The sequence below is a fragment of the Schistocerca gregaria genome, chromosome 5 (assembly GCF_023897955.1).
Source record: "Schistocerca gregaria isolate iqSchGreg1 chromosome 5, iqSchGreg1.2, whole genome shotgun sequence".
Lineage (NCBI taxonomy): Eukaryota > Metazoa > Arthropoda > Insecta > Orthoptera > Acrididae > Schistocerca > Schistocerca gregaria.
Genome location: NC_064924.1, coordinates 483,464,427 through 483,487,322, shown reverse-complemented (window position 1 = coordinate 483,487,322; position 22,896 = coordinate 483,464,427). Strand labels below are relative to the sequence as shown.

Below are 22,896 nucleotides of genomic sequence, written 5' to 3'. Positions count from 1 at the left end.
CACCTCGAGTAGTCTATGTACTAGCCACGGTCACTGACACTGGTTATCGTTCTGTAACAACAGCAAACAAAAACTACAACTTGTACGCGAATCAAAGAATCATACATAAGCAAATCAACAACTTACCAACAACTAAAATAACTCTTCGGAATTATATTACAGGGTCATTTAGAAAAGGCCATTAATCATTTAAGGATTTAAAATAAAACTCATTAATATGAAGCTTTTCTTTTATTATGGGACAAACTTGAAATCAGCTTGTCCCTGTAAAAGCTACATAAAAACTAACCTACTCGAGCAAAATGTATGATATAGCTGATTTTTCGCGATTTTGGAGTTGGTCCCACAGTAAAGGCTGTTATTTTTGATCAGTACTTTAACCCATGAAAAGATTATTTACCGATTTTAGTAAATAACACGGTATGGAAATGGAAATGTCGTGTGGCTAGCGCCTCCCGTCGGGTAGACCGTTCGCCTGGTGCAAGCCTTTCGAGTTGACGCCACTTCGGCGACTTGCGTGTCGATGGGGATGAAATAATGATGAAAGACACACAACACCCAGTCACCACGAGGCAGAGAAAATCCCTGGCTCCGCCGGGAATCGAACCCGGGACCCCGTGCGCGGGAAGCGAGAACGCTACCGCAAGACCACGAGCTGCAGACAATAACACGGTATGAAATTCGCTGCAACACCGGGATGTGCGCGAGGAAAGCTAGTTTAAAAAGAATTCAAAATCGAACAAACCCGATGGTTGATACTACATTAAATCATTTATGCCAAATATTTTTCACGCCGTCCGTTGTAGGGTAGGCAGAGAGGTACGAGTGCTCAGAGCATTTTTTGCTGCCAACAGTGAAATAAGATTTCCAGCGGAAAGAAGTTATTTAAAACCACTATAAACCACTACATTTTTTATCGTGCCTTTATCAAAACCATTATATCGTTATTTTTTAAGCACTGAGTATGTTGGGTAACCAAAAGTATGAGACAATTCAATTTATCCCCCTGTTTAAAGCTAGAACAATTTTATGAAATGTGGCACAGCGAACTTACCTAACAGAAAATGATGAGCTCGGGGTTAGCAACGTCTTTCTCGACAGAAGGTTCAACACCAGAGTCAGAGGTAGTAGCGGATAAAGTATGTTCAGAGGCTTTAAATGTCTTTAACAGTTCTATCAGGTCACATGAAACTGAATGAAACCGCAAACAGCTGTTAATTGATGGTCTATTAACACGATCGGTTTCGCTGCGTTAAAGCAACATCTTCACATGTAGTGGCATCAGCTTCAAGTCCATTGATGTTTGGTAATTCCAAAATAAGTAACATGATTGTGTGCCCACAGATTTAATTATACGATTCACACATGGAATAAATGTACACATTACGTTTAAAGCACATTTACACTTACTTTGTATGCTAAATAGATTCTTTCAATGAACCTGTTTAAAGCAGTTCATTATACCCCACATGTGGGGCACAATGAACCATTTACCAAATTTTCTACAAAGGCCTGCAGCTAAAAAACAATTAATGACAATGCAATCATATAAGGCATTTAATACTTGAATGATTAAACTGTAACATCTGTAAATCACAACTCTGTAATAAAATTATTGGATGAGTAACACGGAGAAATATTTTTTATGGTTCAATGTGCCCCACTCTCCCCTAAGTGGTGTCACATAAATTAGCACATGGAGACAACCCAATGTTCGTAGTCAGAGAATCCAACTCCATGAAGAGGGGAAGTGCTCAATGAATAAAAATCGACGAAAAATTTTTGAGCGAATAGTGCAGGGGATGCGGCAGCTCTAGTCAGTAGTCGTAAGGGTAAAACACTAGTGGATTTTCTGACTACGAACGTTGGGAGCATCTCCATGTGCTAATTTCAGTGACACCACTTACACCCGAGTACGCTGCTTTAACGCAGCGAAACCGACCGGACCAATAAACCATCAGTTAACAGCTGTCTGCCGTTTCATTTAGTTTCAGGTCGCCATGTATTTCAACGGCTGGGGCTACCCATGTTAGACAGTTGTAAGTTCCTACCTACGTCAGCACTTCTGTTCGCAGTTCATTATTGTGGCAACATTGTTTCTCCCTTCCGATTCCTGTTCGAATCGACAAATGCGAATTCATCATTTCGGATTTTATGGAAATGGAAGAGGATGTAGATGAAGATGAAATGGGAGATACGATACCGCGTGAAGAGTTTGACAGAGCACTGAAAGACCTGAGTCGAAACAAGGCCCCGGGAGTAGACAACATTCCATTAGAATTACTGACGGTCTTGGGAGAGCCAGTCCTGACAAAACTCTACCATATGGTGAGCAGGAGGTATGAGACAGGCGAAATTCCCTCAGACTTCAAGAAGAATATAATAATTACAATCCCAAAGAAAGCAGGTGTTGACAGATGTGAAAAATACCGAACTTTCAGTTTAATAAGTCACAGCTGCAAAATACTAACATGAATTATTTACAGACGAATGGAAAAACTGGTAAAGCCGACCTCGGGGAAGACCAGTTTGGATTCCGTAGAAATGTTGGAACACGTGAGGTAATACTGACCTTACGACTTGTCATAGAAGAAAGGCTAAACAAAGGCAAACCTAGCATTTGTAGACTTAGACAAAGCTTTTGACAATGTTGACTGGAATACTCTCTTTCAAATTCTAAAGGTGGCAGGGGTAAAATACAGGGAGCGAAAGGCCATTTACAATTTGTACAGAAACCAGATGGCAGTTATAAGAGTCGAGGGACATGAGAGGGAAGCAGTGGTTGGTAAGGGAGTGAGACAGGGTTATATCCTATCCCCTATGTTATTCAATCTGTGTATTGAGCAAGCAGTGAAGGAAACAAAAGAAAAATTCGGAGTAGGTATTAAAATCCACAGAGAAGAAATAAAAACTCGGAGGTTCGCCGATGACATTGTAATTCTGTCAGAGACAGCAAAGGACTTGGAAGAGCAGTTTAATGGAAGGGATAGTGTCTTGAAAGAAGGATATAAGATGAACATCAACAAAAGCAAAACGAGGATAATGGAATGTCATCGAATTAAGTCGGGTGATGCTGAGGGAATTAGATTAGGAAATGAAACACTTAGAGTAGTAAAGGAGTTTTTCTATTTGGGGATCAAAATAACTGATGATGGTCGAAGTAGAGAGGACATAAAATGTAGACTGGCAATGGGAAGGAAAGCGTTTCTGAAGAAGAAAAATTTGTTAACATCGAGTATAGATTTCAATGTCAGGAAGTCGTTTCTGAAAGTATTTGTATGGAGTGTAGCCATGTATGGAAGTGAAACATGGACAATAAATAGTTTAGACAAGAAGTGAATAGAAGCTTTCGAAATGTTGTGCTACAGAATAATGCTGAAGATTAGATGGGTAGATCACTTAACTAATGAGGTGTTGAATAGGATTGGGTAGAAGAAGGGATCGATTGGTAGGACATGTTCTGAGGCATCAAGGGGCCACCAATTTAGTATTGGAGGGCAGAGTGGAGGGTAAAAATCGTAGAGGGAGACCAAGAGATGAATACACCAAGCAGATTCAGAAGGATGTAGGTTGCAGTAGATACTGAGAGATGAAGAAGCTTGTACAGGATAGAGTAGCATGGAGAGCTGCATCAAACCAGTCTCAGGATAGAAGACCACAAAAAACAACATAGCTGCACTACATTTTGTTCTAAATATTTTAAGTTTTCTGGCCATATTACTGTCTGAGAATTTACTCTTGCGCAAATCAGTTAAGTGATGACATGATATGATCGGAAAATGGGTTGAACAACTAATGCAAGGGAACCCTCTGTTTGATTCACTTCTGAATACTCCTTCACTGTTTTGAAATGTATTTTTGTTGACAATGGTGCTGCCGCTGTACTGTGTGTGTGTGTGTTACGTCACTGTGACTTATTATTGTGGCAGAACACGCTAACAAAATGTTACGACAAAATTTACAATATGTTCTTGCGTCATCGCCTTGAATTCCTTGTAGCCAGTCAGCAAATTTACTATCACGTGGCGATTCTGCACGAAATTTCTGGGTATACCATCCCTTTACTTTATATGAAAGTTTAGCACTAAAACAACAGCAAGTGATATACCGTGTATTATAAATGTTTGCTGTATGTAGAATTACCATGAACCACCCAAATCTTTTTAAAATCCTCCATAATTCACACCAGCCAGTAGATACAAAATCTGCACACTAGACAGGTACTCAAAACCACCAAATTCAGTGGGAAAAATCACTAACTTCGCAATACTGATCCAGAGTCCAGTCCACACCGACCGAAAGATCAACGAACTCAACCCAATAAAAAGTCACAAATCGTGTTTGTATGAATTTCAGTTCAAATGGCTCTGGGCACTATGGGACTTAACATCTGAGGTCATCAGTCCCCTAGAACTTCGAACTACTTAAACCTAACTAACCTAAGTACATCACACACATCCATGTCCGAGGCAGGATTCGAACCTGCGGCCGTAGCGGTCGCGCGGTTCCTGACTGAAGCGCCTACAACCGCACGGTCACACCGGCCGGCCTAAACAATTCTAAAGCCAAGGTTAGTATGTACACAGAGACTTGTGGTTAAGGTGTTGGAGGAAGTAGGTTCGCGTCCTGTTTTCAGTTTCGAAGATTGACTTATTTTTCAACTTTCGTCAGCAGTTTTTAAATCGCGTGTTTGAATATCTAGGGAAGTTTCACGATTTTGTAGTTTAGGGTCACTAAGTAAAGACGGCAGAGTTGAGTGACTGGCGCAAGCGCACTGACGTGTCGTTTGCTATGTTTCTTCTTTGTGTTCATACAATGCCAGTATCTGAGTACGCACTTTTACAAAATCCTTGGGTACATTTCATAACCTAGCACACACTAGGCGCAGTTTCACTGACCTAGGCCAGTAATATTCAATGTAATGTTTAATTTACTGTGTACATTAAACTTGTTTAAACTGTCACATGTTGCCAAATATCGAAAGTTTACAATGTGTTGTCCTGCTTGTGATACTGTAGCTCTAAATCTGTGTCTTTCAATTGAATACGTGGTGCTAGTGGACTCAAGGGTTCTTCGAACCGCCCACATGCCATTCTGACAAAATTCTTGAAACCTTGCCTATCTTCAGTACAGAGATCCTCCAGCGCAGAATGATAAGCTCCAGGAGTTTCTCTTTGTAACAAAACTTTCTGGACGACATGCTATATGCAAATTACTTTTTCCCATTTTTGCATTCATTTCGGATTCTGGTTCTTTCTTATTTATGTAATAGAAGTATGTTATGTGTCTTTTTTCCCTGTTAACGGAATGTTGGTGGCAAGGGAAGAAGAGAGGTGAGGGGCGTCACTTCTGCCTAACGTGCTTTAAAATCGGTATCGCATGTTTGTTCATCGACATTATGAACAGAGTACTCTTTCCCACTTTGCTGTACAGTGCTCCACGCTCAGGCATAAGGCGACTGCAGTTAAGACAGAGCAAGTAACAGACAGCCAGCAGCTGCAAAGCTTAAAAGCTGTCATTCAGGTCGTACCTGAGTACTTTCAGAATTATGGACCAAATCCGTGAGTGGAATAGATTGCTGGGACTGATATGTTGCAAATGCGATTTTCTCCTAAAATATGAGGTTGAATTGCTCGTTTCCTTGTTAGTTGCAGATACCTGTGGCAACAGTGGATCAGTATACCGCACAGAAAAGTCTATATGACCTTGTGTTTCTAAAAAAAAGCCACAAGCCAGGCTAACAACAATGACCATAAAGAAGCTTCACAAGTTCTTAACCCTGTTGCTCGCGCTCAATTTTGTCATGACGTTCCCGCTCAATTTTGTCTGACAAGGCTGGGCTGAAGTGGCGCCATTTTCAGTGCCTTTCTGTTAACTCTCCTACTGGTAGCTCCAGTCACTGTTGGCTTTCAGTTACGGAAGATACATTGTTTATGAAACGTTATTGTAGCCTGGAGGACACGTTGGTCATCCGCACGAGCTCTGCCAAAATCTGAAACAAAGTAAGTCTATATTACTTTGTTGCTTTCCTAGAGTCAATCGATCTTTCATGTGCGTAAATTTAGGCGTACTGAAACTGATTGCACTTACCTTCCGTGTTACCTAGTATTCTCGTTATTTTTAGATTGTGGAAGAAATGTCAAAGGCAAAAAACCTCGGACAGAGTTTAGTAGAGGTCCTAATGTAGTAGAGGTCCTAATGCATGGCGGGAATGGTTCAATGGGCTGAGTGATGAAGATGCTCACAATGATACCACTTACAAACTGAGGAATGTGTTCTTGAAAGCAGTGATGATTCAGGAACAGACCAAGAAGTGTCAGAAAATGAGTCACAGGAAGAGGTAACTCAAGAGGGTGCATTTTTTTAAGGAAAAATGGAATAACTAAATAGAGGAAAAATAAATATCGTACCAATTTTAGAAGCAGATCTTGTAATGTTATTAAGTATTTGCCTGGACCAAAACATCAACTCGCGTAAAAAATATAGAAATTCTTAATTTGTTCTTGGGTGAAAGCATAACAAGCATTGTCACAGCGTGCACTAATATATACATCAATGAAGTTAGTGATAACTTCTCTAGGGAAAGGGATGCTAAAGAAACATGAAACAGAGATCAGAGCTTTCATTGGTTTGTTATATCTGTGTGAATCTTTGAGATATTCTAGGAAGAGTATATCGAAATTGTGGGATAACTCAAAGGGAAACGGACTTGAACCATGTTATTTATGTATGAGTGAAAACCGATTCAGGCTATTGTTGAGATGTCTTAAGTCTGATAATATCTGTGATAGTGGTGTTTGCAGAGAGACTGACAAGTGGGCTGCTGTCAGAGATGTACTTTAACTATTCACGAACAATTGGCAAAAATATTTTTCACGTATTGGATACCTTACTGTTGGCGAACAGCTTTTGGCATTTAGAGGAAACTGCCGATTCAGGCAATATATTCCTAGCAAACCTGCAAAGTATGGGTTAAAAGTTGACGTAAAAACAGCTTACACTTTGAATTTAGAACCGTACGTCGGTAAGCAACCAGAGGAACCATATAATGCCAGAAATTCAGCTGAAGATATTGTTCTTCGAATGGGCCAACCAGTACAACGTACAAGCAGAAATATTACCGGTGACAATTTGTTCTTCCTAGTCAAGAAACTTCATGCAAAGAAACTGACATACGTCGGAACAGTACAAAAAAAGCAAGAGAGAAGTGCCGACAGAATTACTACAAATAAGAGAAAGGGATTCCAACAGGATTGTACATTGGTCTCATACTGTCCAAAGAAAAATAGAACAGTGTTGGTGTTGTCAAGCACGCATTTCGGTGACGGTATAGATCGTTCAGCAGGAGAACAAAGTAAACCTGAAATGATTACTTTCTATAACATGTCAAAAGTGGGAATAGATCTTTTAGATAAGCTTTGTCAGAAGAATAATGTGTCACATAATAAAAGAAGGTGGGCTATGGTACTGTTTTATAAATTTTGACCATTGCGACCATAAATGATTTACGCATATATAAATACCGCTGCATGGCTTCAAATCAGGTCGTAAAAAGGGTTGATTTTATAGAAAAAAAATCAGTTTGGAACTAATAATGCCTCAAATAGAGCGACGGTAACTTATTGAAAGCTTTCCACGTGAAATTCGGAGGAGGGCTAAATTAGTGTGAGGCTATCAAGAAATCGTGGACCAGAGAAAAATCAGTTGGATCACGTGAAAGGTGTTATATATGTGTAAAAGCACGAAATAAAACAACTCTTAGATGGTGCGCTACATGCAACAACTGGACATGCGTGGATCTGAAAGACGTATGTGTAAACTGTGCTGTCAAATAATGTGTTCTTTATTTCAATTTTGTTAGCTATTTGTCACTAAATTACTTTCTGTATATGCTTATTAGTTAGGTCGTTGTTTTGAAATAAGCATTTTCATGTTCTTTTGATTAGTAGTTGCATTGTTACACAAACCTCAATGCTTATATGGAAAACTGATGCAAATTTGTTATTTTATTGCTCAAACTGTTCCAAACGTTAGAATATATTAAATGTGTTATACTTAGATTTAATATAAAATCAGTCATAAAGACCGTTCAAAGTATGCAAATAGATCGCTTGTTTTGTGGATGACACCTGTCATTCGTGCGAGTGACCATGTCATAAATTTTCGCGCGACTAATGGAGGGCTAAAAGGATTGTAGAACTTCCATGTAGTCTGGGGCACCCAGAGAAAAGGTGGTCTGCATCCTCTTCCTGTCTGTAAGGGAAGAAACGTGTGTCTGCAATGTGCAGCCTGTGACGATGTTTACAGAAACTTCCATGGTCAAATTTAAATCTGATTATTAGAGAGGAGATATGCCTAGGTATTGGATTTGTATTAGATTTTGTGGAATACGGGAGACTGTGTGTCTTGTTTCCTTCCACGCCACTGTCAAACTTTTGTCATGCACTTGTGAAGGACGTGTCGGCAATCCCACATGGAATTGCAGTCCAGATGGTACGCCCTATCACAGTGGCTTCTTTGGCTAAGTGGCCGACAGCCTCATTGACAGTGAGCCCACAAAATGATTTCACACAAATGAAATTATTGGAATGACCTTCAGGCGTTGATTCCAACACTTTGATAATCCTATACACAATGGGAGTTGCAGTCAAACAGATGCTTTGTGGGCAACTGTTAACACCATTAAACTATTGATGACAAGACGAAGAAGAAAGGAGTGACAGTGTTCACGGAAAAGGTGATGCAACATGCAAGGGCACAATGTCAGAGTTTAGTGGGTGGTTGCTGTTGTGTAAATTACAACAGGAGGGGGACACGCTGCTGGGCAGAGTGGGACTCATGTACCCATCCTAAGGAACAAGAAAAGTGCATACAATGAACATTCCTTGATGATATGAATAAATGAGTAATTATGCAGAAATTTCTGTTGCATTATGAACATACAAAGAAACACCAACCAGCTACCAGATGGACACATCAAAGAAATACAAAAGTTGCTGGAACTGGTAACTGGACAGAACTACTTGCATTTCAATAATGAATACTATGTACAGAAAGATGGGTTACGAATGGGATTCCCAGTATCAGGTGCCCTAGCAAACATTTTCATAAACCATGCAGAAAACTTACTTGTCAAATATGTTATCAAAAATAATTACAACATACTTTATTGGGTCTGTCTTAACTGCAGTCGCCTTATGCCTGAGCGTGGAGCACTGTACAGCAAAGTGGGAAAGAGTACTCAATTCATAATGTCGCTGAACAAACAGGCGATACCGATTTTAAAGCACGTTAGGCAGAAGTGACGCCCCTCACCTCTCTTCTTCCCTTGCCACCAGCATTCCGTTAACAGGGAAAAAAGACACATAACATACTTATATTACATGAAGTATCGTTTGTTTAATAGATGGAGGTCAGGGAAAAATTGACCAGTTGCATACAGATAGAAACACAATACACAGAAAGATAAGATTCACAATAGGAAAAAATAAAAACAGAACAACCAAATAAACTTTTTAGATATAACATTTAAGAAGAAAACAATCAGCATAGCTTTGAAATCTACCGTAAACCTACAACAACTGACAGAATCCTACATTGGACTTCTAATCACCCGCACTCACAGAAACAATCAGCACTCAGATACATGCTTCGTAGACTCAACACAGTACCATTCAGTACAGAAAATTACCAGAAAGAACTAGACATCATCACACAAATAGCGACGAACAATGGGTACAATAGGGACCTAGTCACCAAATCAAACAAAAAAATTAAAAAAACAAATACAGTCTGCGAACACAGTACATAAACACCCTCAAACAACTTTACAACAAAACAAAACAAAACACAACACAAACAGTGACAGAACAATAATGACACAAAGAATACAGGAAAACAAGAAAGAAGATTCAAGAAGGTACACAATGACGCACAAGCACAAACTCACACATAAAGTAACAAACATTTTCAAAAGGTAAAGGATAAACATAGCACTCAAAGCAGACAATTCAATCCAAAGGCACATTCCAAAAATAACAAAAAGCAGGAATATATCAACTACACTGCAACACATGTGATGGAAGGTGTATAGAACAAACCAGCAGAACATTTGACACCCAGTACAAAGAACATATCAGAGCATGGAAATATAGAACGAGCCACTAAACTTTTGCAGAACATTTGAGAGAAAATAACCACAAACTTACCATAAGAGAAAAAGATATGAAAATAATTAGAATAAATAATGAAAGACATCTCCTAACATTACAGGAAAGTTATCATATATACAGCACAAAGGCTGAAAAGGAACAACTATCAAATGACCAAGTAAATATGACTAACAACTCACTGTTTACACTGATTGATCATATAATAGATGGAAATCCCAAAAAATGATTACACATCTGATTCCTCTTGTAAGTATATATAGCAAAATATAATAATTTTTAAGAATAAAAAATGAATAAAAAATAATAATAAAAATAAAAATAAAATAAATAATTTTTATTTTATTAAAAAAATCTCTTTCCATCTCTAAAACACACACACACACACACACACACACACACACACACACACACACACACACACACACAAAGAAAGAAAAGAAGAAGAAGAAGAAGAAGAAGAAGAAGAAGAAGAAGAAGAAACAGTTGAATGCAGAAAACTGAGAATGTTGGTATCTCTTAGAAAAACAAATGAAACTCTGTATTAAAAAGATGGCAGTTACAGTGATGTGTAACGTAAACTGTGAGATGTCCACCTGATTGCCAGATGAGAAAAGCTGTTTGCTTAGATGCAATGAATTAGGAGTTACCTGTAAGTACAATTCCACATCATAAAAAAGAAAGCAAAAACCATCAAGGGACTGTGTTTAAATCTATAACCTAGATGTGAAACCATAACATATGCATAAAAATGGACAAAACATGTAATATTTCAGGACACCTACCAAAGATGCATTGTAAAAAAAAGGCGAAACGCCTGGGTGCATAAATAAAAATTTCGAAGTGCTGCATGCAAAAAAGGCATTTTCTTTGAAACAACTGCAATTTAGAAAAATTATCCTTTCTATAAGATATGGTTTTAAAATGTTCCAAGAATAAACAAGTTGACATGTAAGTTTGGACGACACATGAAAAGTGGCAAATTTATTTGGATGAAATGTGATCTCACACACATTACACTGTGACAAAGGCTGTCAAGTCATGCGATGAGTAGTGTCAAGCAGAAGTGTTAGCCACTGATCAATTATTGCGTTCTGTAGTGCATAGATCTATAGATGCAATGGTGCTGCATTCGTAAGAATTATAGTGTACGCTATTACCCTTACAACCTCTCAGCCCTATTTCTTGGGTGTAAACATGATGGTGCTGCCACCTGGCTTCAGCTCACTTTGCTGTGTACCATGTTAACAGGCAGAAGTAGCCACTGTAGCTGTAGGCTGCGACTGCAGTTTACTAGCAATCCAATACGACTACTATAACATCACTTTGTGTATGTGAGGCACTTAATTTCTTCACCTAATATAACTTTTTACACAGTTAAAGATAGCTATAATCTCTTTTCACCTGAATGAACTAGTGATCACCATCTCATAAAATAAAGCCAAAGTGTTTCTGTAAGTTGATTGATCACCATGATAGAGGCATTAACTTTGATTTGCTCATAGAGAGCTATGCTTTTTAAATGTACAAAAGTAGTAGACCTGTATGAGATAAATTTAATGACAACACACTTTCACACACCTGTCCTTCTTTTTCCCCTACGGTAAGTCTTTCCGCTCCCGGGATTGGAATGACTCCTTACCCTCTCCCTTAAAACCCACATCCTTCCCTCTTTCCTGAAGAAGCAACCGTTGGTTGCTAAAGCTAGAAATTGTGTGTGTGTGTGTGTGTGTGTGTGTGTGTGTGTGTGTGTGTGTGTGTGTGTTTTATTTTATTGTGCCTGTCTACCGGCGCTTTCCCGCTTGGTAAGTCTTGGAATCTTTGTTTTTAATATATTTTTCCCATGTGGAAGTTTCTTTCTATTTTATTTACATCATTAAGTGTTAATGTAGCTGTACATAAAACATTATTAACTGCCTATATACTAGCTAAGTCAAAACCAGTACTACTATAACATTAAAATTCATATTACCATAAATTATGTAGTGAGTTTTCAATGAAAAGTCTTTTAGTTTGTTATTGAATATTTGGAAATTATCAGTTTTCTGCCTGATGTCTGCAAACAACCTGTTAAAGATCTTTGCATCAAAATATTAAATGCTGTTGTGAACCCCAAAGAAGGGCAAAAGGTCAAGGTATATCTGGAAATTATTTTTATTTGGAGCATTGTGGTGACGAATATCAGTTCACCCAGAATTCTCTCTTATTATTAGCTAAAAATACTATTAGGGAGTAAATGCATAGGCACATGATAGTAAAAGTCCTCGTGAATGGTGGATACATACAGTACTGACACTTATTTGGTACTTCAATTGAAATAAATGAGTCTCTTGCTGCCAATATGTTCCCTGTCTTCAGCTCCTTCCTTCAGTCTTCTATATCTCTTCCATCTTTCCTGTCATTCAGATGTTGAATTATCATCATTATTGTTATTCCTCCTCCTCCTAATTCTGTAGTTCCCTTCAATGATGTAATGTATGAGATGCTCGTACCTAAACGTGTGTGTCATCAAATTGGCCTTTCTTTGCAAGAATTGTATACAGAATAGTTTTCTTCTCTCCTAGTCTTCTCAGTACGCCAGCATTTGTTACCTGATCTGTCTACTTGATCTTCTCTATGCTTCTCCAGCACATTTTAAAACTTTCCAGGTTTTTTTTTTTTTTCTCTCTCTCTCCACAGCTCTACTCCATACAGAGCGCATTGCTCTGTATGGAGTAGAGCTGTGGAGAGAGAGAAAAAAAAAAAAAAAAACCTGGAAAGTTTTCAGGTGCAGCACTTCACCAGCTTCTTTCTTAATTCCAAGTTCAACTTGTTGGTGGGCAGAGTCCTCTTCTTGTTGAATGTAGCATTGGCCATGGCAATTGTTGCTCTAATTTCGTTTGTGCAGTGGGCATCTTGTCAGCAAGCTTCCAAAGTACTTCAACTGCAACACATTCTCTAGTTCCTAATTGTCAACAGTTATGCTCAAAGGTTTCTCCTGGTATGATATCTGCATCACTTTTGATTTTTCAATGTTGATTTCCATCCCATATTTCCTTCCAATTTCCACCAACCAGTTCATCACATGTTCTTGTCTTATTTTTGGTGAGCAGCACCAAGTCAACTGCATTCTAAATGAAGCTGACAAATTGTCATCCTATCCTGAACTTTCCGCATCCTTTCAATGCTTCTCTCGCCAACCACTATCCATACAAGTTGAAGATACTCGGCAATAGACAACATCCTTGTGTGACTCCTCTTCCTATTTTGACACTGTTTGTTTCTCCAGAGTTCAGTCACACCTTTATTCTTTGTCGGAAGTTGAGAATGTCTCTGATCTCTCCAGTTGATGCCTATCTCCTTGAGGAGGTTCATCGCTTTTGTCCAGTTGACTCAATCCAAGGCCTTTTGCCGGTCTACAAAACAAGCACAAACTACTTTGTTAACTGCTAAAACACTATCCAACACAATTCTCACCATGTCGATGGTGTGTCTGGTTCCAGTTCCTGTTCCTTTTCCTCTCCTGTGACCAAGTGCTCTTCTCCCATTACTTCTTCAATTTTGTGTTTTTGCATCTGTTGAGTATTCTTACAATGATCTTTGCCACATGCGAGATTAGATTAACTGTTTTGCAATCATTACATTTCTTGGCTTGCTATTTCTTCTCAAGACCAACCTCTGCAACATCTAAAAAGCTAAGTTCAATGTGTGTTCTGTTAATCAACCAATTGATGCAAGTCTTTCTATTTGATGCCACCTTGGTAACTTGCGTGTCAATGAAGATGAGATGAAATGATTAGGGCAACACAAACACCAACCTAAAGCAAAGAAAATCAACCCGGTTGGGAACTGAACCCAGGAGACAGTGGTCTACAGACAGCAGTGTTAACCATTATAGCCCAACTAAAATTACTTGGCAGTTGATGCTTCATGTGCTTCACGACATCCATTATTATTTGTATTCAATTAACTGATTTGAATGTATTTTTTATTTATAATACTTTGACACTTCATTGTTCATTACCATATTGACTTTTTTATTTGCTCTTATTTTTCTTCCTATCATTCTTTCTTCCATTTGGAATCTGCTTGTGTCACCTATAATCAGCAACCAAATGCCAACCAGGACTGCTCATTAGTTGCTAACACAGCAGCACGTGTAGCCATTTTAAGTATAATTTCAGCTAAGCAATGACAGAGAAATTATAGTTTGCTTTCACTGCTGGAAATTTTTGTGTCTCTGCTCACAGAGGTTAGCCTTAAATCCCATGAACAAAGTGAGTGTGATATCAGTTCTGCCACAGATTGTTGATCGCTCTTTTCTCAGGTACATTGTACACTGGGAAGTTGTGATAAGTTTATGATGCGAGTTTAAATGCATGGCTTGTCTGCTGCAATTCAGCCACTCACCACTTAAAATAAGCTGTCAATACAGCATCTCCCATTTCCATCATAACTGCAGTGGCTGCTTCCAGCATTGCTCCACATTATACATTAACAGCATTTATTTAGTGACTCATCGTGTTTGTGTGTTGCCTGTAACCGAGTGGCAACCAGCAGTGCACATGGCAACAAAGTAGTGGCAAGTGACAGGTGTCAGCTATCAAGTAATTTTAATTGGACTGTACATCATGTCTCAGAGATGAAACACCAGCTCCAACAGGGCAGGATAAGGGAAACAAATCAACAGAACATCTTAAAACGAAATTGCCTTAAGTGACTTAGGAAACCACAAAAACACGAACTTTGCAAATACTGTCAGATGGGGTGACGTTCACCAAAAAGTTCAAAGAACATTTTTTTTATGATTAACTGCAGATTGGCGAAATTCTTCTATTTTAGTTGTTATATTTGCTGCTCAAAAGTTAAGTTGATGGCAATGGCTAAATGTACAGTGTTCCAAACCCCTATCTGAATAATAATCATTTTTAGAAGGACTTTTTTTTTTTAAAATTATCTGAGTGACTAGCATGATACAACCCATGTCTAGGTCTTATGTATGTCATGCACTGACCCTTCAGAACGACAGAGTAACATTGAAAGTTTATTATACTTACCTATTTATAGACACATAAATAAACCTCTGCAAATTTTTGTTGGGTTCAGGGTGAAGTTGGTCTTCTTTTCTCAAGTGGTTCTTTGATGAACAAATACTCGCAATGCGGCAAGAATGTGACTTAGTGGGCAGCAACAATGTGTGAGTCAATGTAGAAATAATGTGACACAGTGGATGAAGAAACAATTTCTACAACAGTCTAGTGGTGAATGATGAAGTCATTGTTCCAGTTTGTCACATAGGCTACAGTACTGTTTGTTCCATCATGATGATGAAATTGGAAGAGCTGTCCATGTGAAAATTAGACATGTGTACAAACGTACGTTAGGTAAAGTGAAGAAATATAGCCTGGATGTTTCAGAACTGTGTACCTCACAGAAATTTTAAATGGGAAAATTTTGCAAAGGAACCATTATAAACAACGTTTGTGGTTGTTATGGCACAGAACAAGGTGATCAGCCAGTTTTTAATGGAAAGAAGAGTGAGTGTTTCTTCTGAATTTCGTAAAGTAAATAAGCGCTCACATTATTTTCCTTACACTTCCTCTGTATATTACTCTGAAATCAGTATTAAAATTTAATTATTATGTCAGATATATTCTTCAATTACTGACAAAGTCTCAGAGAAACAATTATCGTGTAACAGACAGTCGGTCAGCTTCACACGCAGGCAAGGTGAAGGTGACCGATGCAAGTTTCAATTGTGAGATCTGTTAGAGCAAAAGGTAATGAACATAAAAAAAAAATATCACTACAGCTCTATATTCACACTCTGAAAGAAAACCCACTACATTCATTTGATTGGTTTCAGAAATATTTCAATTTGAATTCCAAAATCAGCCAACTTCACCCCCATTTGAAACACTCAGGCTAACATATGAAATGAACATTATCTGAAAGTGTTGTTTGAATGGCTTATGTATTGTTACCAGTGCCATCATTCAACTGAGAGTCACATACAGCATCAGGAACAACCTGCGAAATTGTGTCCAGCTTATCTGATTTCATCTCTATTGCTGCTGTGGCCTCTCACCCGCAAGTTGCCACCTCGTGATTGGTACACGATGTATGAAATTATTAGTTGATATTTATTAGCCACTACGATATAGGGCTGGTTGACACTAGCTATGTAATCTGATTACTGTCAGGCCAACACCTATACAAAGTTGGTTAATGAATGCAGAAATATACTTTGCTGATACATGAATTTCATATTATGTGTAGACAGCTAATCCTTTTATGTACAGTTACTGATGTAATTTGCAATTCATATGATGCTCTATAAATTACTTATTAGTACTGATCACTTAATAATGGCAATAATGAACATAGAGGCCAAAATCAGCTGTTCACACTACACTAATAAATATGAACTAATGAAGAAACAACATCACTTAATAGTAGCAAAGTATCACCATAGTTTATACTGCCGAATTCCAGCAAAATGATGCTGTTCGAAGTTAGTTTTCTCTTCTGGTCATGCCTTTCAACTTCACTTCCCAGCTGAATTCACTGTCTTAGATGCAAAGTTACATGTGACTGTGATGACACTAAAGCAGGTAAGGACTGTTTAAGGAAACAAATACGAGGTGTGTTCTTTAAGTAAGTACCATTTTGAATTTAAAAAAGATGTGCTAAGATATCTCAATTTTATTTTTACATGAAAGCCTGTACCTTAATCTATTTTTCCACATAATTTCCGTCAATATTGAGGCACTTGTCATAACGTTGTACCAGTTTTGGAATACCCTCCTCATAGAAGTCTGCCGCCTGACTTGTTAACCACTGCATCATCACTGTTTTGACTTTGACATTGTCTTGAATTCGCTGACCGCCCAGGTGTTTCTTCAAGTGCAGGAACAGATGGTAGTCACTGGGCGCAAGATCAGGGCTGTACAGAGGATGATCTAGAGTTTCCCATTGTAAAGATGTGATGAGATCTCTGGTCTGATTCGCCACATGTGGACGGGCATTATCTTGCAGCAGAATAATGCCCTTGCTCAACGTCCATGGACTGTTGCGTTGATTCTGGTGTGACATAGGCCACCCATGTTTCATCGCCCATAATGATTTGGCTTAAGAAATCATCACCGTCGTTGTGGTACCACTCAAGGAGAGTCAAGGCACTGTCTAAGCATTTGGTTTTGTGCACATCCGTCAACATTTTCCGTACCCAACGTGTGCACAATTTTTGGTAATTCAAGTGCTCTGTCACAATGGCATACAAAACACTACGAGAAACATTAGGAAAGTCATCCCGCAAGGAGGAAATCGTAAAGCATGTGTTTTCTCTCATCTTATTGTCCAATTCCTGCACCAAACTTTCATTAACAACCGAAGGACGCCCACTCCGTTGTTCATCATGCACGTTTGTGCGGCCATCTTTAAATGCTCTCATCCACTTTCTTATCGTCCCATCACTCATAATGTTATCTCCGTAAACTGCACAGATCTCACGATGAATATCGATCGCTTTTAGGCCTTTAGCACTAAGAAATCTTACAACAGCCCGTACTTCACAGTCGGCGGGACGATTATCAGAGGCATCTTCAACACTCGGTACACAACGTAAACAAGGAAGAATCAGACTGTAATGGCGTCAGAGCATAGATAACAGATGTAGGTACACAGTGCAAACGCCAACCGCAGCAAAGCAGTCGTGGTGTGTCAAAACGGTACTTACTTAAAAAACATGCCTCGTACCTCATTCGCTTCAACTGCCTCATTGCCCCATGGGGTATCAGGAAGATGTACTCAGAAACAAAAAAAATATTTACAGAGTTATTTATTCAACCTGACTGGATTAGGGAGAACAAGCCCTCTCTTAAAATAACCATTTATTCCACATATTTTGTATTGTTTTCATAACACCATACATTATGAAAATACTTAACATTTAATACGAGATACAACACAATGTAAAACAGTAGTAGAGGCATGTTACAATCAAGTAGCTATAAGCCAAGAGCACTGGCAACAACGGACATGACCAAGAGCGAGAGAGGAAGACAAAGAGGAATGGGACAGAGTGCAAGTGACAGAGAAAGCAGGAAAGAAAATGGTATGATTAATCTAGAAGAAAAAATGTAAGTGGGAGAAGATGGAAGCTTTTGCTTTTCTGTTTAACACAGAATATTGGCCATATATGTAATTCTTTTATGAAAAAGTATGACACTGACATAAGGATGTGCTTCAGCTTTTTTATTTTTTTACACTGCATACAGGACACTCAATTACACACAGAGTGCTGGGTAACTTATACCAGAAGCAGACAGCATCAATGGATGAGTTTGTGACTTTTTTTAAAGAAAAGGCATACTAGGGGACTGTGAAAACAAAAGCTTGTTTTTTTTTTGTTACAATGAGACAAGTATTATTAGACCTCTGCTATGAGGTATTGGAGTGCAGTACACTGAAAAGCTGATGATGTCGATATAGGCATATGGTAGCTACATAACTGTCTGTTCGTAACTAACCAAACTGGGTGTATGAAGCATTGACATGGTCAGATGGATGTTGCAGATATGCACACAAGTAATATCTCACTATATTGCATTCAAGTTTAGTTCTAGCCACCTGGAGTTTTCACTACTCATTCCAGGTTGGATTACAACACAATGGTGGAGGTTTGGTAGGATGAATCATTGCACAAATGTGTTTCACATCTTATGGAAATTAATTTGGAATTTCTGGAGGCCATGGAAGTAAACAGAAGTCTTCCTACATTTTCTGTACAGGAGCTGTGCAAATCAGAAGTTACATACAATTTCTTCACAGTTTTGTGATAAGTTATCGGGGTGCCCTCAATAAGAATAAAGTCACTGAAGATAGATCATTATCTACCTGAATGAAGGCAATATTGATATCTTCGGGTCTCGCACTTAGATGGAGGTGTCAGTGTAGAAATCATATTTACAGGAGGTCAAGCCATTAACATACAAGCATAACAATAATGGGTCCAGGACCGAGCCTTGAGGTACTCTTAACATACCATGGTTGCAGTACAACTTTTAATTCCCACATACAACTATTGCTACTGTGTTTCTCTAGTAGCATATCTAAATACAGTGCTGGCTTGACAGGTCATCTAAACATCTGCACTGAACTGACAGACACAATATGGTTACTCATCTCTCTTCATTTTTTGTACCTTCTTACACAGTGTATAATGTCATACCTTATATACATAAAATATACTGACCAACAGTTGCAGAGAACTTACCATACAGTAAATCTCCCCTGACCCATGGTTCTGGGTGACTCCCGAAATCTGTACATTTTCCTAGACCTCTCCAATTCTTTTCCTTCACCCTTCTTCCTTCCCCTTCAATCTTCTGTCTGAAGGAGGAGCCATTCGCTCCAAAAGCTTGCCAATCACAAAAGTCTTTTATGTGTGAGTTCTGCTGCCCCTTAGTGAGTAGATTTTCTATCTATCCAATTAATTTTTTTATCAATAATCAATTGTTTTCATTCTTATATACATAAAAATGGAGTGGGCCCACTAGACATATGCTCATATTTCTCCATGACTATTTTTGTTATTAATTACTGTTATACTGCTGACAGTGGAAACAATAATTCTAGATTCAGGAGTTATTAATTACTTCTGTTGTTGTTGTTGTCTTCAGTCCTGAGACTGGTTTGATGCAGCTCTCCATGCTACTCTATCCTGTGCAAGCTGCTTCATCTCCCAATACCCACTGCAACCTACATCCTTCTGAATCTGCTTAGTGTACTCATCTCTCGGTCTCCCTCTGCGATTTTTACCCTCCACGCTGCCCTCCAATGCTAAATTTGTGATCCCTTGATGCCTCAAAACATGTCCTACCAACTGATCCCTTCTTCTAGTCAAGTTGTGCCACAAACTTCTCTTCTCTCCAATCCTATTCAATACCTCCTCATTAGTTATGTGATCTACCCATCTAATCTTGAGCATTCTTCTGTAGCACCACATTTCAAAAGCTTCTATTCTCTTCTTGTCCAAACTAGTTATCGTCCATGTTTCACTTCCATACATGGCTACACTCCAAACAAATACTTTCAGAAACGACTTCCTGATACATAAATCTATATTCGATGTTAACAAATTTCTCTTCTTCAGAAACGCATTCCTTGCCATTGCCAGTCTACATTTTATATCCTCTCTACTTCGACCATCATCAGTTATTTTACTTCCTAAATAGCAAAACAACTTCACTACTTTAAGTGTCTCATTTCCTAATCTAATTCCCTCAGCATCACCCGATTTAATTTGACTACATTCCATTATCCTGGTTTTGCTTTTGTTGATGTTCATCTTATATCCTCTTTTCAAGACACTGTCCATTCCGTTCAACTGCTCTTCCAAATCCTTTGCCGTCTCTGACAGAATTACAATGTCATCGGCGAACCTCAAAGTTTTTACTTCGTCTCCATGAATATTAATACCTACTCCAAATTTTTCTTTTGTTTCCTTTACTGCTTGCTCAATATACAGATTGAATAACATCGGGGAGAGGCTACAACCCTGTCTCACTCCTTTCCCAACCACTGCTTCCCTTTCATGCCCCTCGACTCTTATGACTGCCATCTGGTTTCTGTACAAATTATAAATAGCCTTTCGCTCCCTGTATTTTACCCCTGCCACCTTTAGAATTTGAAAAAGAGTATTCCAGTCAACATTGTCAAAAGCTTTCTCTAAGTCTACAAATGCTAGAAACGTAGGTTTGCCTTTTCTTAATCTTTCTCCCAAGATAAGTCGTAAGGTCAGTATTGCCTCACGTGTTCCAACATTTCGACGGAATCCAAACTGATCCTCCCCGAGGTCTGCATCTACCAGTTTTTCCATTCGTCTGTAAAGAATTCGCGTTAGTATTTTGCAGCCGTGGCTTATTAAACTGATACTTCGGTAATTTTCACATCTGTCAGCACCTGCTTTCTTTGGGATTGGAATTATTATATTCTTCCTGAAGTCTGAGGGTATTTCGACTGTCTCATACATCTTACTCGCCAGATGGCAGAATTTTGTCATGACTGGCTCTCCTAAGGCCGTCAGTAGTTCTAATGGAATGTTGTCTACTCCGGGGGCCTTGTTTCGGTTCAGGTCTTTCAGTGCTCTGTCAAACTCTTCACGCAGTATCGTATCTCCCATTTCGTCTTCATCTACATCTTCTTCCATTTCCATAATATTGTCCTCAAGTACATCGCCCTTGTATAAACCTTCTATATACTCCTTCCACCTTTCTGCCTTCCCTTCTTTGCTTAGAACTGGGCTGCCATCTGAGCTCTTGATATTCATACACTTGGTTCTCTTCTCTCCAAAGGTCTCTAATTTTCCTGTAGGCAGTATCTATCTTACCCCTAGTGAGATAAGCTTCTACATCCTTACATTTGTCCTCTAGCCATCCCTGTTTAGCCATTTTGCACTTCCTGTCAATCTCAATTTTGAGACGTTTGTATTCCTTTTTGCCTGCTTCATTTACTGCATTTTTATATTTTCTCCTTTCATCAATTAAATTCAATATTTCTTCTGTTACCCAAGGATTTCTAGCAGCCCTCGTCTTTGTACCTACTTTATCCTCTGCTGCCTTCACTACTTCATTCCTCAGAGCTACCCATTCTTCTTCTACTGTATTTCTTTCCCCTATTCCTGTCAATTGTTCCCTTATGCTCTCCCTGAAACTCTGTACAACCTCTGGTTCTTTCAGTTTATCCAGGTCCCATCTCCTTAATTTCCCACATTTTTGCAGTTTCTTCAGTTTTAATCTACAGGTCATAACCAATAGATTGTGGTCCGAGTCCACATCTACCCCTGGAATTACTTCTTCAGGGAGGAAAGAGAGATACAATGTGGGAGATTAGAAGGGAGTGGCAAGTCACTAAGACCCCAGGATGGAAGACCACCTTGTACAGACAAGGGAAAGTTTCCTGCTACTCCTTTCTAATCTCAGCCGGCCGGGGTGGCCGAGCGGTTCTAGGTGCTACATTCTGGAAACGCGCGACCGCTGCGGTCGCAGGTTCGAATCCTACTTCGGGCATGGATGTGTGTTATGTCCTTAGGTTAGTTAGGTTTAAGTAGTTCTAAGTTCTAGGGGACTGGTGACCACACAAGTTAAGTTCCATAGTGCTCAGAGCCATTAGAACCATTTTTCTAACCTCCTTCAATGTGTCCTCTTTTCCTCTGTGAGAAATGAACTAACAATTCCAAAAGTTAGTCTATCGGCAGGAATTTCCACCTTACAAAGGTAAGTACTTGCCAACTATTCAATCCCTTGTATTTCTATAGTTTTCTCAAGCAAATGTACATTTTTATTACATATTTTCCTTTTTAAATTAGTTTGCAATGCTGTTATTAATTACAGTGATAGCCTTCTTTAAGTAATTTTTCTAACACGCTTTTCTTTCAATTGACAGGGCTAATGTGGAAGGAAATTCAGACTTAGTGAAACAATATGATATCCAACTGGTTCCGACTGTAGTTTTGATACGAAAACGTAAAGTTGTGGCTACATTATGTGGCCTATGCGACTATGCACTCAGTGAACTGATTGAGCGCCATATGCCAGAGGACAGTGAATTCTCTGGAAAGAAGTACGAATAAAGAACAGCATGTGACTGTCCTATAAAGACTAATAAAAGTTTTAAGTAAATATGTGGGTTATGACAGCTACAGCTTGGAAAATAATTTTTTATTTTGCATGGATATCCCCAAATA

General features: G+C 38.8%; 1 protein-coding gene across 1 annotated transcript in view; it reads left to right on the top strand.

Annotated features, from left to right (window-relative positions):
• LOC126273392 (thioredoxin-like) overlaps window positions 1-22,782 on the top strand; it is a 64,139-nt gene extending 41,357 nt beyond the window's left edge. The window contains exon 2 of the mRNA XM_049976945.1: window positions 22,596-22,782. Within this exon, the coding sequence (XP_049832902.1) occupies window positions 22,596-22,782 (187 nt within the window). The remainder of the gene's footprint in view (window positions 1-22,595) is intronic.
• Window positions 22,783-22,896: the final 114 nt, after the last annotated feature.